Raw genomic sequence first — 17,118 nt, 5'->3', positions numbered from 1 at the left:
AGCTTTGTGTCATCAGCAAATTTAATCAGCTTACCCTCAATTCCTTCATCTAAATCATTGATAAAGATGTTGAACAATACAGGTCCCAGGACGGAGCCCTGTGGTACCCCACTTGAGACATTCATCCAGCTGGATGTGAAGCCATTTACAACCACCCTTTGAGTCCGATCACTAAGCCAGTTATGAATCCACCTAACAGTTGACTGGTCCATTGCATACTTGGTCATTTTTTCAATAAGGATGGTGTGAGATACTTTTTCAAATGCTTTGCTGAAGTCAAGATATACTATATCTACAGCATTTCCCTGATCCACCCAGTCAGTGATTCTGTCATAGAAGGAAATTAAGTTAGTCTGACATGACTTGTTAGTTACAAACCCATGCTGACTCTGGTTAATCACTTCATTCTTATCCATGTACTTACATACATGTTGTTTAATAATTTGTTCAAAGATCTTTCCTGGTATAGAAGTCAGACTCACCGGCCTATAGTTCCCTGGGTCCACCTTCTTCCCCTTTTTGAAGATAGGAACAACATTTGCTCTTCTCCAGTCTTCTGGGACTTCTCCTGTTCTCCAAGAATTTTCAAAGATTATGGAGAGTGGTTCTAAAATTTCTTCTACGATCTCCTTCAGTACTCTGGGGTGTAATTCATCTGGACCTGGAGACTTGAACTCATTTATGTTAGCTAAATATTCCCTCACAATCTTTCGGTTTACAGATAACTTGGATTCCTCTATTCCTTTAAAAGGACAGTGAAGATCAGTTGATGTTACATTTTCTTTCTGAGAGAAAACAGATGCAAAATAGGAATTAAAAAGTTCGGCCTTCTCAACATCCTCTCTTACCATTTCTCCATTTTCATCCTGTAAAAATCCTATAGCATCTTTGACTTTTCTTTTACTTTTCACATACCCCCAAAATCCTTTTTTATTGCTTTTGACATCTCTTGCAAGCCTTAATTCATTGTCAGCTTTAGCTAACCTGATACGTGCCCTGCAGGATCTGCAGACTGCATTATAATCTTCTTTAGATATGCCTCCCTCTTTCCATTTAATAAACATTTCTTTCTTTCTTGATTCAGTCCCTCCTCTCTTCTTGCAATCACCGTCCTCCTTCCCTGCTTCATGTAGATGACACGTCCTGCGTCATCCACACAGTGTGCCCATTGCGCTCCTGCGCAGGTGCACTTCTTTCTGCCCTGCCGAGGGTAGACCAAAGCACTGTAGTGTTCATGCACAGGCTTTACCTATGGGTCATTGGCGCTCTTTGGCCTTTCCTGGCGCATGAGCACTATAGTCCTTTGCTCTGCCCTCAACAGGGCAGAAAGAAGTGCACCGGCGCAGGAGTGCGATGGCGGACACTGTCGATGACGTAGGACGAGTCATCCACATGAAAAAGGGAAGGAGGACGGCGATTATAAGAAGAGAGGAAGCGCTGGATCAAGACAAGAAACACCCATTGGACCAGATCTATGGATCTATGGTCTATGAATATAAAAAAACTATTTTTTCTGCTTTGCAGAGGGGGACTGGGGACAGACATACAGCATACCAGAATGCTGTAACAGAGGGATGAAAGATGCTGGCCTTACTATATATGGGGAAATCCTGGTGATAGGTTCCATTTAGGTACTGGAAAATTCCTTTAAACCTAGTTGGCAAATTTTACACATGGTGCCTGATGGACCTCGTTGACTTATAATGGGTTCAGTTGTGATTTTCATGAATACAGGACGCTATTTTTCCTTTAAATCTTCCGACACTGTCAAGTATGAAAGTATGAACAGAGCCTAGCAGAACATAAAAGTGGTATTTTGTAAAGTTACTGTATGCACATTTGGTAAATATCTCAGAAGATGTGGATTTCGAAGAGCACAGATTAAAGGTTTATTTCTCACTTGCGTCTGTACAAAATACTTCTATACACTGAACATTCCCGCTCTGTCTCCCCACAAGAAAGAAATGGCAAATAAGCTCAACATACAGAGCATACTTTTATAATTGTAAAACTCTCTGCTGGAAAAGTCAATGTCTTTCCAACTAAATATGTTGCATTTTAAAAGGTCATTATATGGTATAGAGTCTTCAGACACACAAAGTATAGCCACACCATAATCCTGATAGACATTGTCGTAGGGAATTACTGCAATTCCTAGCCGTCATATGGCTGATTCTCTTCTGTATGAAATATTGTCTAGTGCCATGGAGGCTTGAAGACGATCTAGTTCTAGATGACTTCCCATAACATGGATGACCCCTTCATCGGGGCCACCGCCGACAGCTTCTTCATCCTCATCTTCCTCCTGGCTTAGGAGAGCCAGCTCATTTTCATAGCAGAAGGCACTTGGGGAAGGCAAAGCGGTTATGCGACTCTCATGAAGTTCACGTGCGCTGCACACAGGGGTTCCTGGCACCTGGTATGTTTTATGAAAGTGAGAATAGTCAACTTTATAATGATTCTTTTCCTCAAATACAACAGGCTCAAATCTGTGCCCCCAACGAATCTCACTCGCTAGATATGAGCTGCGGGCTTGTGTTGTCATAGCTGTGGCCTCAACCATACCTTCCAAAATTACAACAATTTCAAAGTCCTCCCCCTCCAGCTGCTCCTTTCCCATTGAATATAACGGGCTCTCCTCATCAATCTCATGGACTATAATTATAGGGGAAACTAGAAATATACGATCCAGTCCACTGTCATAACCTACATTCAGGTCTCGTTGATCAACAGGGAGGTACTCACCCTCTTGAGTAACATATGGGCGGATCAGTTGGGCTCTTACATGAGCTTCTACAATGTGACTTTTGCGCAAATTACCAACCCTCCACATTAAGCAGAGTTTACCATCTCTTAGGGCAATTACAGCGTGATGACTGAAGAGTAGAGTTTGAGCCCGTTTTTTTGGTCTAGCCATTTTGGCCATTATTGTTCCAATCATAAAAGAGTCAATGAGGCATCCAAGGATTGATTGTGCCACAACGGCTAGAATGGCTAAAGGGCATTCATCAGTAACACAACGGAATCCATACCCTATAGTGGTCTGTGTCTCTACAGAGAAAAGAAAAGCTTCCACAAAGCTGTTGACATGCATTAGGCATGGTTTTGGTGGGCCTGATCTTCCAGCAGGAATTGCACCAACACCTAAATCCCCATGGAGGAAAGCAATGCACCAGAACAGGAAGGCGAAGAAAAGCCAAGAAGCTAAAAAAGCGGCAGAAAAGATGAGCAGCATGTAGCGCCAACGAGTATCCACGCATGTGGTGAAAATGTCAGCCATGTAGCGTTGGGATTTGTTGCTGAGATTGGCAAAGTAGACATTACATTGACCATTCTTTTTAACAAAGCGATTACGTCGTTTCCGTCTTGAATGAGGGTGGTGGAGTGATGAGGCCCAGTGACCATTGAGACCCATCGATGGCATGCGGAGACCTTCTTCATCTGTTGACACAATGCTGTACCTACTGTAGAAGACAAAAAGAAAGTTAATTCAACTATTTTAAATTATTTATAAGTTCATTAATAATTAACCTTAAATGTAATTTTACTTTCAAAATTTCTACGTTTGTATTGATTTCATTTGTTCGATTTTTACTTACCCAAACTAACAAGGACATCTTTCATGTTAGCACACTACTCAAAGTATTAGGATAACTTCTGGCCTAGAACAGTTCTAGGTTTAGACATTTATGAAATATGCACAAGATATGATAGAAATGCTAGATGGCAGTCCTGTACTTTACCTCCTCAAGAAAATTTGTAAAAATTTTATGAAATTAAAAGAACATGATTACATGAAACATCAAAACCCAGAAGTGGATTGAGGAGTCAATCAATTAAAGCTGCCTTTGTCTGACTAAGGATCAAGTACTTGACCCTTAACCAGACCAGGCTTGTGTAATGGACGTGTGACACTTTTTTCCTAACTCCTATTAGTTTCTATGAGAGTGAAGGAAACTACAAAGCACATATCCCCACCTCCTGTGGGGGGTGCCTGGATGTAGTGATATCCATCTCATCCATGAAAAGCTGTGATGGAATAAATCTTCAATGTAATTGAAGAAAAATTAAGGGTCGACATTCTGTTATCTCAGCCTTATATTGCTTTAGATTAAATATACTGTATACGGTAAACATAGTAACGTAGGCTGAATAAAGACCTAGGTCCATCAAGTTCAACCTTTCTCCCCCAATTGTACTCCCTACACTAACACTACACTAACTTACTGGGACTTAGCCTCACAAGGTATTATTATTACTATTTTTATTATTGCCGCCTTATTACAATTACAAATTAACACGTTTATAATTTTTTAAATTAGTTTTATATTTTGTATTACTCTTATGATTCTAATAATGGTATTACTAAAATCCATATGCCTAAATCTGTTGATCCAGAAGAAGGCAAAAACCCCAGGATACATTCAACCAATTTGCATCACGGGGAAAAATTCCTTCTTGACCCCGAGAAAAGGCGATCAGTCCTAGAACCCTGGATCAAACCTAATTATGATACTAGTTATGTAATTACTATTACCGTACTAAATGTACTACTATAGGTGTAACATTTTGTCTAATTTAACTGTAACTCACAATGTTATGTGTATCAAGGAAATCGTCCAGCGCTTTTTTGAAAGCTGTTATAGTGTCGGCCATTACTACCTCTTGTGGTCAGCATTTGTGGCACCCCAGGGGTCTGGTTGCCACAGTAATAGAAATATTATGTCTGAGAGCAAGTGGGAGGTCTCCTGGTCAGGGGCCCTCAAGCATGCCACACCTCCTGCCCCAGTCCTGGGAAGGGAGGAATCTGCCCTATATAAACTGGGTCTGGGGCGGGGTTAGAGGGAGAGTGAAGTCCCAGACAGAGACGCAGTCTGGTCTGGAGGATAGCAGACACAGGGAAAGCAAGAACTAGGAGCTCTGTAGGAGTAGGAGCGAGTGCCAGGGGCTGGAAGCCAGATAGCTCGCCCTGGCTAAAGACACTAAGATTGGACACGGAGTCCGAGGCTGTGGGGACATCCAGGTCCAGCAGCAGAATCCAACCGGCAGGGGATTTCAGGTCCTCTGGCCATAGAAGCCCGGAAGCACGGTCACAAGCAAGGGACCAGCACCGCCATCGTGGAGCGGAGGCTAACAGAAGGCCCCAAGTCACCGGCCATACGGGTGAGCACCACACGGTACACTCAGGGACGTGGGCTACTTCTACCCGCATACAGCAAGGTAGCCAGGAAGAGTGCAGATAGACGGGGCGGCCTACAACTCCACCTGGCCAGGGGAGATCCTGCTTGCTCACAGACTGACCAGGCTTCTACTGCTAACCAGTACTCCCGGGAGGGTCTGCTTTATAACACCAGTAAAGACCCTGAACTGCACTGCACAGACTCTGAGTTGTTCCTGCTGCGCTCGTACACCATCACTCCCATCATCCACACCAACTGCCCTGAGGCTATACTTCTCCCGTGGGGAGTCATCCCATTCTTAGCTGCACACACAACACCGGCCTCAGCGGTTTGCCTTGCAGCGGCGGTCCCCACTGACCACAATCCACGGGTGGTGTAGTCGGACCATTATCATACTAATAACCCTGCCACTGATTTGACCACCCTGGGCACGGACCGGGTCATCGCCACGGAGACTACAACCCCCAGCGATCCGGCTCCGGGTATTCCCCGCACACACGTGCACGCACAACACAGGCCCAGGGGGCGAGTCACATTCCACAGCCCGACTGCTCTGACTGTAAAGAACCCTTTCCTGTTTAGGTGCCGGAATCGCCTTTCTTCCCCCATAATGAGGCCCTCTGGTTCTTAGTATGGTCTTTGGAAGGAATAAATCATGTGCTAGACCTTTGTACTAACCACACATATACATGTAAATGATATCCCATCCTTTGTTTAAAGGCTATGTAAACCTTCTCAGCTACCTTTTTTATTATCTGAATACCAAAAAATGAAGATAGCACTCCTATTAGAAATCCAGTGATTTAATTGCTCAAGGGGAGCAAAGGCAATGTTTTGCCTCTATGTTTGAGCCTTTCTCAAGCCTTTTTTATTATCTGAATACATTTAACTCTTTAAAGGGAATTTGCCACTAGGTTTTTGCTACCCCATATGAGAGCAGCATGACAAACAGGCAGGTGCTTTTCTACAAAGGAGACAAGACGACAGCACCATATTGAAGTGGGGATGGATGTGGTCATGTATCGCAAGATTTTGGCCAACAACCTCCTTCCCTCCGTAAGAGCATTGAAGATGGGTCGTAGCTTGGTCTTCCAGCATGACAATGACCTGAAACACACAGCCAGGGCACCTAAGCTCTGTAAGAAGCATTTCAAGGTACTGGAGTAAAAATTAAAGGTAAAAATTAAAAAGGTAAAAATTAAAAATCTCAATAATCTAAATTTGGAGTCATTATCCCTGGGCCACCAGCATTTATAAGACACCGGTCAATGACAACAGATAATTAGTTTTCCAACTTTTCCACTAAAGCCTTTCAATGTATCTATAGGAATAATAAGATCCAATTAGATCAACATGTAAACCTTCAATCTTCAAACAAATTTGATAATCCTCACTTCTGAACCAACTGTATCAAGTACCTTAGAAACGTATCCCCTCTCCTATGACAGGCAAGTTTTTAAAGCTAATCATGGCGGCTCAGTGGTTAGCACTGATGCTTTGAGGTATTGGGGTCCTGGCTTCAAATCCCACCAAGGACAACATCTGTAAGGAGTTTGTATGTTCTCCCCGTGTTTGCGTGGGTTTCCTCTGAGTTCTCCGGTTTCCTCCCACACTCCAAGGACATACTGATAGAGAGTTTAGATTGTGGGCCCCAATGGGTACAGCGATACTGATGACTATAAAGTGCTATGGATTTAATGGCGCTATATACGCGAGTTAAATAAATAAATCAGTTTACTACCAGAAATTGAAAACTCCATTTCTGACCCTACTCATCGGGTTTTGTAGGCTTCCAATGTATATCATACTGTATATAGTAGGACTGACCATCAACTTCAAAGGATTAAAAAACGCCTTTGTTTATAAAAAAAAAATTGTATGCTTTCCATAGAGTTAGAAAGCATTACACACCACTCACTGAGTCACTTGGAATTGTAATGTTTCATCTACACCACCAGGGGCGTGAAAGCTCAGAACTCAGCAACGGTACCAACTATGAACAGAGCTGCTGTGTTCTACCCCATACATCAGTTACATATGGCCACTGCTGGAGCAGTTTTTATCTGATCAGTGGGGATGCAGGGTGTTGTACACTCACCAAGATAATATTGACGACCTATTTTTATGGATAGGTCATTAATTGTTCAGTCCCAGACAACCCCTTTAAAGTTTTGCTACTAATGGGCTTGCCTGTTTTTCTCTGATGTGGAGAATTTAAAAAAGAAAGAAAAAAAAGTTTCTATATCCTCTTAATTCAGTCTGTCCGTGAATATCAGGTGGCACCGAGTGTGGTCCGATGTTTTCCACAGTCCCATAGACATGCATGGAAGATATCGGAGGCAATTCGTGCATGCTGTGTTTATTTTCCTTGGACCAATCGTGCATTGCATCATTGAATAACATTTGTCCAAGTGCGATCCGATGGTATGACGGATCGCACTCAAACCAAAACTATGGTTGTCTGCACAAGCCCTAATGGTGAGGCTGAGAGGGAGTGCCTGCAGGCAGGCAGCAAGTATCTGCAGAAAACTGAGCATGGTGAGGGCTGAGATGAATAAAGTTTATGGCATAAAGATGACGAGAACTGGGTACACACTGTTTATATGTAAAATCATCAACCCTAAAAGATAAATAGTAAGAGTGGATGCAGCATAATAAGGTCTTTACTGCAGTTGAAGGAAAGTCTAGCTAAGTGTCTGTTCTCACCACTCAACCATAAGTGAGTTAACCTTTAAGCTATGGCTACATGGCAACTTTGACCCCGATACCTGTCTCACGGGTAAAGTTTGCTAGATGTCGCTACTGCATCTCAGCATAATGAAAGTGAATGATGTTGCACTCTACACTGCTCAAAAGAATAAAGGGAACACTCAAATAACACATCCTAGATCTGAATGAATGAAATATTCTCATTGAATACTTTGTTCTGTACAGAGTTGAATGTGCTGACAACAAAATCACACAAAAATCATCAATGGAAATCAAATTTATTAACCAATGGAGGCCAGGATTTGGAGTCACCCCCAAAATTAAAGTGGAAAAACACACTACAGGCTGATCCAACTTTGTTGTAATGTCCTTAAAACAATTCAAAATGAGTCTCAGTATTGTGTGTGGCCTCCACGTGCCTGTATGACCTCCCTACAACGCCTGGGCATGCTCCTGATGAGGTTGCGGATGGTCTCTTGTGGGATCTCCTCCCAGACCTGGACTAAAGCATCCTCCAACTCCTGGACAGTCTGTGGTGCAACGTGACGTTGGTGGATGGAGCGAGACATGATGTCCCAGATGTGCTCAATCAGATTCAGGTCTGGGGAACGGGCGGGCCAGTCCATAGCTTCAATGCCTTCATCTTGCAGGAACTGCTGACACACTCCAGCCACATGAGGTCTGGCATGAGGATGTTGCAGGCAGCAGATCGCTCTCCATGGCGTCTCCAGACTCTGTCACGTCTGTCACATGTGCTCAGTGTGAACCTGCTTTCATCTGTGAAGAGCACAGGGCGCCAGTGGTGACTTTGCCAATCCTGGTGTTCTGTGGCAAATGCTAAGCGTCCTGCACGGTGTTGGGTAGTGAGCACAACCCCCATCTGTGGACGTCGGGCCCTCATACCACCCTCATGGAGTCGGTTTCTAACCGTTTGTGCAGACACATGCACATTTGTAGCCTGCTGGAGGTCATTTTGTAGGGCTCTGGCAGTGCTCCTCCTGTTCCTCCTTGCACAAAGACGGAGGTAGCGGTCCTGCTGCTGGGTTGTTGCCCTCCTACGGCCCCCTCCACATCTCCTGGTGTACTGGCCTGTCTCCTGGTAGCGCCTCCAGCCTCTGGACAATACGCTGACTGACACAGCAAACCTTCTTGCCACAGCTCGCATTGGTGTGCCATCCTGGATGAGCTGCACTACCTGAGAAACTTCTGTGGGTTGTAGAGTCCATCTCATGCTACCACGAGTGTGAAAGCACAACCAACATTCAAAAGTGACCAAAACATCAGCCAGAAAGCATTGGTACTGAGATGTCGTCTGTGGTCCCTACCTGCGGAACCACTCCTTTATTGAGAATAATTGCCAATAATTTCCATCTATTGTCTATTCCATTTGCACAACAGCATGTGAAATTGATTGTTAATCAGTGTTGCTTCCTAAGTGGACAGTTTGATTTCACAGAAGTTTGATTTACTTGGAGTTATATTGTGTTGTTTAAGTGTTCACTTTATTTTTTTGAGCAGTGTAAATCTGAGGATACTGAGACCGGACAAGCAAGTTGCAAGAAGTCCAACTGCGTCAGATTTTTTTGCAACAGTCGCAGTGCCCTCAGGGTCACAATGCAACCCCATTTACTTGTAGTGTGCTGCGATGTAGCAGCGACATCTAGAACACTTTAGTAGTGAGACAGGAATTACATCCAAAGTTGCTGTGTGCCCCTAGTCTTAACCAGGCTTGCCTCGTTAGCAGCGGTTTAACCCCTGGCACATATAGCAGATGTGCACAAGTCATTTATGAAGTGGGTTTTTCAGCGCAGCTCACTCCATTCATGTGGGTACTGGCTGAGTTATATAACTACCAATAGGAGCGCACAATCAAAGGGATCCTGATGGATTGTCATGGCAGCTAGGGGCCTTATGAAGGCCCCTCAATTTACTATATTTGTACTCCTAATAATCCCTTCCACAGCTGATTGATAAAATTACAATATGTGGCATATCAAGCATTGAAGTGTATTGTATTCGCAATCAAGCAGGTTCAAGTACTCTAGTAGGACCTAAACAAAATAAAAAAAGATGAAAAAATATAAAAACATAATTAAAAGCCTTTTATTCAGCTCTCAAGCTCTATATCATTTTAAGAAACATAGCATAATTTACTCATTTGGATTGCTCCTCTGCTCTGGTGCCCACTGGGGTGCTAACAACCACTATGAAACAGATGCTATTCCACAGTTGAAAACATGGGTGGGGACCCACTAAAATGGATTTGGTCCCCCTGTGTTAAACCTCTAATGTACTCATGGGATTGTGTTTCAATCAGTCAGTCAGGGCTGGTGTTAGGGGAGAACAAACTGGGCAATTACCCATCCCCAAAAGAGGCCCCCTATAAAACCTTTCACAGCTGAAGTTTCGGTGCACCAATCAGTCCATGGGTCTCCTGCCTTTACAAATTAGAAACTCCACTAAATTACTACATTTGCCAGCTCTTCATTAGCAGTGTAGTTTCTGAGAGTGGAAGGACCTCTGTTGACATCGTGGTCACCCTTCTTGAATCTGGAGGAGCTGAAAAGGAGGAAGGAGCCTTGTATGTCCTCTGGGTTGAGAGTAAAATAGAGTTTCTAGAAGTAGGTTCCCCCTCTGAAGTCAGTATTGTAGTATCTACCATGTCCTTTACACTCCCCTGTGTATGTAGCATAGAGAGTGCCATCAACTTACAGTGTGTAACATAGAGAGTGTGTATAACATACAGTGGGGAAAATAAGTATTTGATACACTGTTAATTTTGCAAGTTTTCCCACCTACAAGGAATGGAGAGGTCTGTAATTTTTATTGTAGGTACACTTTAACTGTGAGAGACAGAATCTAATAAATACCAGAAAATCTCATTGTATGATTTTGAAATAATTTAATTGCATTTTATTGCATGAAATAAGTATTTGATCACCTACCAACCAGCAAGAATCCTGGCTCTCACAGACCTGTTAGTTTTTCTGTAAGAAGCCCTCCTACTCGGCACTCATTACCTGTATTAATTGTACCTGTTTGAACTCGTTACCTGTATAAAAGATACCTGTCCACACACTCAATCAATCCAACTCCAACGTCTCCACCATGGCCAAGACCAAAGAGCTGTCTAAGGAAACCAGGGACAAAATTGTAGACCTGCACAAAGCTGGGATGGGCTACAGGACAATAGGCAAGCAGCTTGTTGAGAAGGCAACAACTGTTGGCGCAATTATTAGAAAATGGGGCTTCATGCAAGATCTTGCCTCGTGGAGTAAGGATGATTCTGAGAAAGGTCAGGAATCAGCCCAGAACTACATGGGAGGACCTGGTCAATGACCTGAAGAGAGCTGGGATCACAGTCTCAAACATTACATGGCATGGGAGAAGGTCATGATGTCAGATGAGACCAAAATAGAACTTTTTGGTATCAACTTCACTCGCCATATTTAGAGGAATAAGAAGGATAAGTACAACCCCAACAACACCGTCCCAACTGTGAAGCATGGTGGGGGAAAAATCATACCTTGAGGGTGCTTTTCTGCAAAGGGGACAGGACGACAGCACAGTATTGAAGGGAGAATGGATGGGGTCATGTATCGCGGGATTTTGGCAAACAACCTCTTCCCTCAGTAAGAGCATTGAATGAGTCGTGGCTGAGTCTTCCAGCATGAAAATGACCCAAGTGTCTGGACAGGTGTCTTTTATACAGGTAATGAGTTCAAACAGGTGCAATTAATAGAGGTAATGAGTGCAGAGTAGGAGGGCTTCTTAAAGAAAAATGTGGCACCCCAGGGGTCTGGTCTCCACAGTAATAGCAATGTTATGTCTGAGAGCAGGTGGGAGGTCTCTTGGTCAGGAATCCTATGCATGCCACACCTCCTGCCCAGTCCTGGGAGGGGAAGAACTTCCCCTATATAAAGCTGGGGCTGAGGCAGGGTTAGTGAGAAGAGAAGAGTTGAGAAGAAGAGAAGCAGCATAGGAAAGAAAGATCAGGAGCTCTGTGGGAGCAGGCTAAAAGGAATCAGGGGCTGGCAGCTGAAGAGCTCGCCCTGATTGAAGAGTTACTACCGGACCCGGAGTCCGAGGCTGTGGGGATTAACCCAGACCCAGCAGCAGAAACCGCCCGGCAGGGGATTTCAGGTCCTCTGGCCAAGAAACCCGAAGGCACGGTCACACGCGTGGGACCAGCACCGCCGTCGTGGAGCGGAAGCCACTAGAAGGCCCCGAGTCACCGGCCATACGGGTGAGCACCACACGGTACACTCAGGGACGTGGGCTACTTTTATCCGCCTCTAGCAAGGTAGCCAGAAGAGTACGATTAGTTGGGGAGGCCTACAACTCCGCCTGGCCAAGGGGGATCCCATCTGCTCAAGGACTGACCAGGCCCCGACCGCTAGCCAGTACTCCGGGAGGGTCTATCTTTGTCACCAGTAAAGACCCTGAACTACACCGCATCGTCTCTGAGTGGTTCCTGCTACCCCCATCATCCACGTCGGCTGCCCTGAGGCCATACCCCTCCCGTTGGGGGTTATACCATCCACGCTGCACCATCCTTCCACCGGCCTCAGCGGTCTGCCCTGCAGCGGCAGCTCCATAGCTGCATTCAACGGGTGGCGTAGTCGTCCTACATCTACTGCTAATATACCGCCACTTAGTCTGACTCCCTGGGCACGGACCGGGTCACCGCCACGAGACTACTACCCCTATCAGATCCGGCTCCGGGTAGTCCCTGCGTGCGCAACGCTACATCACATAGGCCCAGGGCGCGTCAACTTTTGGCGTAGTCGGCAGGATTTCGTGCCCGCAACCACCGGGTACTGCGTGCCTGAAAAAGACTGTTCAAACTTACCAGTGGTGAAGATTCCCACCATCCGGCGCCATCTTCAGCCTTCTTCCCGCCATCCGTGAAGATTCCCGCCATCCGGCGCCATCTTTTGCCTTCTTCCCGCCATCCGTGGAGTTTTCCCGCCGTTGGACGCCATCTTGAAGACGGCGCGCGGGAAGAAGAGGGGCGTGGACTCCGAAAGCGCGCGAGAACTGAAGCTCCGCCTCACGTCCAGACGTCGCGTAAGGTCCTGGAAGGAGCCCAGCAGACGCTGACGTCACAGGAGCGCGACGGAAGGTCCTCAACCCTGACGATCCACTGCGGAGCCGCGGCCTACGGAAGAGGATCATCGCAAGGTAGGCCACGGTCCACTAGGGGGGAGGAAGATGTCGGATACGGAGGAGAGCTTCACTGCCTCAACCCCCGCCAGCGCCACCGCTGCTGCAGTCATGCCTTTCACCATGCCCTATATCCCGGGAGCGGCCTGGCTACCCCAGTACTCAGGGGAGTCACATACTCTGCATGACTTTAGAGAAAAGCTGGATAGCCTCTTCCAGGTGTACCCCCTCACAGAAGAGCAAAAAGTGAGCATCCTGGTGGCCCAATTAACTGGGGCAGCCCAAAGGGAGGTAAAGTCCTGGCCACCTGGGGGGAGGACTGTCGCAGGGATACTAACCCGGCTGAAGGACACCTTTGATACCCGCACCTCAGCCGAGATCAAGCTTAGATTCTACGGGTGCAAGCAGCGAGCACAAGAGAGTATAAGGGACTATGCACTAAACCTACAAGAGGCCCTGAGAGCCATTAAGCAGACTGACCCTGACGGCGTGGGAGACGAGGACCGGCTGTTGACTGAACAATTTATAGAGGGTTTATATTGCAATGCCCACCGAACCCAGTTGCGGGCAATGGCCTTACAGGACCCTCATCTGGGATTTGCACAGTTCAAGGACAGAGCCATCCGGGTGCTCCGAGAACCGGCACCAGGTGGCGTTGTGACCCACAGACGCCCCACTACCACTTACCACCAGGAGGCGGCGCCCTTGTCGGCAGGGCCTGTGGGAGCTGATGCGCAGGCTTTGAACAATGACCCGGCTCCTGACCTGCACCATCAGGTCCAAGAGCTAGCTAAAAGCGTTGCTGCGCTAACCCGAACTGTGCAGTCTTTACAGGTTTCTACTCCAGGGAAGATCCAGCTGGCATCCGGACCGGAGGACATCCCGTGGCGCCGACCAAGGAGGACCCCACCGGCCAGAGGAAGACCCAGCGACCGATACAACGAGGACGGACAACCTATCTGCCGCCGCTGCAATCAACCCGGACATATGGCAAGGTACTGTCCTTTAAACTGGCACAACCTAGGGTAGAGGGCCAACCCCTAGGAAAAAGATCATCAGGCCCATCAAACTGGCGTGACAAATATGTGGGAGGATGTCCAGTCTTGCCTGTGGTACTGGATGGCATTCCTATGAGTGCCCTACTGGACACTGGGTCACAGGTCACCACCATCCCGTACGTGCTCTTCAAGCAGTACTGGAATGACTCGGATATAACCCGCTACCCTGACGACGACTTGAGTATCATCGCCGCAATGGTCAGCCCGTGCCACAGATCGGATTTAAAGAGGTGACCATTAAAATCGGTAGAGTCGAGCTGGCAGCCCAGGGACTGATCATTGTAGACATTGACAAGCGCGAGAGTCACCCCAAGATAACGCTAGGAACTAATGTGATTGAAAATTGTCTTGCAGAGGTGATTTTCATTTTACAGCAGGTTGCCAAGAACGCCAGCTCCGGCCAGCAGCGAGTGCTCCAGAAAGAGATCCGGGCACTGATGCGACGGCAACAAGTGGAACTCTCCGGCGGTGAGATTGGTAGCGTAAGAATGTGTGACCCTTTCCCTATTGCCATACCCCCGAAAAGTGAAATGATGATTTGGTGCCGGGCAGCTATTGGTCTGAGAGGTAGAGATTACCAGGCCATGGTAGAGCCAGTCTACTCAGACAGTAGGCCCACCATTTTGACAGCCCGGGGGGTAGTTGATGTACGCCATGGGAGGGTACCCGTTCGCATAATAAATATCGGGAAAAGGGAAGTATACCTGCCCCGGTATGCTACGCTAGCCAAATTATATACTATCAACCAAAATTCTATACAGTCTGTGGAACCCTTGCCTCCATCTCACCCGGAGGAAGGTAACGGCTCTACGAAAATAATGGAGGACTGGTGTCAGCAACTACATTTGGGTACTGACTCCACTCCCTCCCACCAGAAACAGGGAGTCTACCGGGTGGTTCAAGAGTACGAGAGAGTGTTTAGTAAACACCCGTTAGACTTCGGGCGAGTCAAGGGGGTAGAACACCACATCCCCACGGGAGACCATCCTCCCATAAAAGAGAGGTATCGACCCGTACCCCCTGCACACTACCAACACGCCAAGGGGATGCTTAGAGACATGAAGGAGGCTGGGGTAATCAGGGATAGCTGTAGCCCCTGGGCAGCTCCACTAGTCTTGGTCAAAAAGAAAGACAACACCATGAGAATGTGTGTAGATTACCGGAAAATTAACCGTATCACACACAAAGATGCGTACCCCTTACCAAGAATAGAGGAGTCTTTGGCTGCTTTAAAATCTGCTAACTTCTTCTCCACCTTGGATCTCACTAGCGGGTACTGGCAGGTTCCTGTAGCAGAGGCGGACCGGGAGAAGACCGCATTCACCACCCCGATGGGACTTAGCGAGTTTACCTGCATGCCGTTTGGACTCTGCAACGCACCAGGAACCTTCCAGCGACTGATGGAGTGCTGTCTGGGACACCGGAACTTTGAGACGGTCCTGTTATACCTGGACGATGTCATCGTCTACTCCAAGACCTACGAGGACCACCTGAAACACCTGGCGGAAGTGTTCGAAGCTCTGGCAAGTTACGGCCTAAAGGTGAAACCCTCCAAGTGTCACCTCCTGAAGCCAAAGGTGCAGTACCTGGGACACGTGGTGAGTGCTGACGGAGTGGCTCCCGACCCTGATAAGATCACCGCAATTAAGGAATGGCCAAGCCCCTCCAGCGTAAAGGAAGTGAGGCAGTTCCTCGGGTTGGTAGGCTACTACCGAAGGTTCATACTCGGTTTCACCAAAAAGGCAGCTCCTATGCAGGACCTCCTGATAGGCCAGTCCAGGAAGGCCAAGAACCAGAAGCCACCCTTCAGATGGGAGAAGCTGGAAGAAGAGTCCTTCCGCCAGCTGAAGATGGCCCTCACGGGGGATGAAATCCTGGCGTACCCGGATTACAGCCAGCCCTTTATCCTCTACACCGACGCTAGTAACATCGGGCTAGGAGCCGTACTGTCCCAGATCCAGCAGGGGAAAGAACGGGTAATTGCTTATGCCAGCCGAAAACTGCGACCCACCGAAAGAAACCCTGAGAATTACAGCTCATTTAAGCTAGAGTTCCTGGCAGTGGTGTGGGCAGTCACCGAACGCTTTAAGCACTACCTTGCTGCTTCCCGGTTCACCGTGTACACGGATAACAACCCGTTGACACACCTGGACAGTGCAAGACTCGGTGCCCTAGAGCAGAGATGGATGGCCCGCTTGTCCAACTATGAGTTTACAATCAAATACCGGGCAGGACGCTCCAATACCAACGCGGACGCCCTGTCCAGGATGCCGAACCTACCGGACGTAGGGGAAGATTCAGAGGAACTGGAAGAAGTTGAACTCCCCGCGTTCCACCGTCATGGGACTATCCAGTATTCCCACCGTGTAAGGAGTAAGCAATCCGCTACGTTCAACCCGTTACCTCATTACAACTGGGCGGAGACGCAAGACAGTGACCCTGCCGTCCGACTGGTAAAGGAGATGCTGACTCGGCCAGATGCACGCCTTGACCCAGACGCTCCGGAGGAAGCCAAGCAACTGTGGGCTGAGAAGGGTCGACTGTTCCTTTACAAGGGGAAGTTGTGCCGCAGAATGGTTAACTCCCGGACGCATGAACTAATCTGGCAAGTAGTGGTGCCCAGAAGAGACGCAGCTATGGTGATGGAGGCATACCACGACGGAGCTGGGCACTTCGGATGGAAGAAGCTGGAGTTCCTGCTGCGCGGGCGGTTCCATTGGGTAGGCATGAGAGGGACCATCGAGAGGTGGTGCAGAGACTGTGGCCCATGCAACTTAAGAAGGAGGGACCGTGCCAGCCAGAAGACTCCCCTGCGGTCCATCATCACCAGACAGCCGTTGGAACTGGTAGCCTTGGATCATGTAAAGCTGACCCCAAGCAGAAGTGGCTACGTCTACGCGTTAACCATCGTGGATCACTACTCCCGGTTCTTGGTTGTCGTCCCCGTCAAGGATTTAACGGCTCACACAGCAGCTAGAGCCTTCCAGCAGCACTTCTGCCGTCCG

The 17,118-nt window shown here is 47.4% G+C and overlaps 1 protein-coding gene across 2 annotated transcripts in view; it reads right to left on the bottom strand.

Moving 5' to 3' along the window:
- Nucleotides 1-1,680: 1,680 nt before the first annotated feature.
- KCNJ4 (potassium inwardly rectifying channel subfamily J member 4) overlaps nt 1,681-17,118 on the bottom strand; it is a 313,306-nt gene continuing 297,868 nt past the window's right edge. Inside the window, exon 2 of one of the 2 annotated variants that reach the window (XM_073644275.1) lies at nt 1,681-3,464. In XM_073644275.1, the coding sequence (XP_073500376.1) occupies nt 2,162-3,424 (1,263 nt within the window). In that variant the 5' untranslated portion in view covers nt 3,425-3,464 and the 3' untranslated portion in view covers nt 1,681-2,161. The remainder of the gene's footprint in view (nt 3,465-17,118) is intronic. The other variant, XM_073644274.1, reaches the window with a different exon arrangement.

Source organism: Phyllobates terribilis, unplaced genomic scaffold (genome assembly GCF_046119375.1).
Source record: "Phyllobates terribilis strain yellow unplaced genomic scaffold, ASM4611937v1 Scaffold_8__6_contigs__length_399053987, whole genome shotgun sequence".
Classification (NCBI taxonomy): Eukaryota; Metazoa; Chordata; class Amphibia; order Anura; family Dendrobatidae; genus Phyllobates; species Phyllobates terribilis.
The sequence above is the reverse complement of the archived record's forward strand: the minus strand, read 5'-3'. Positions and strand labels throughout refer to the sequence as shown.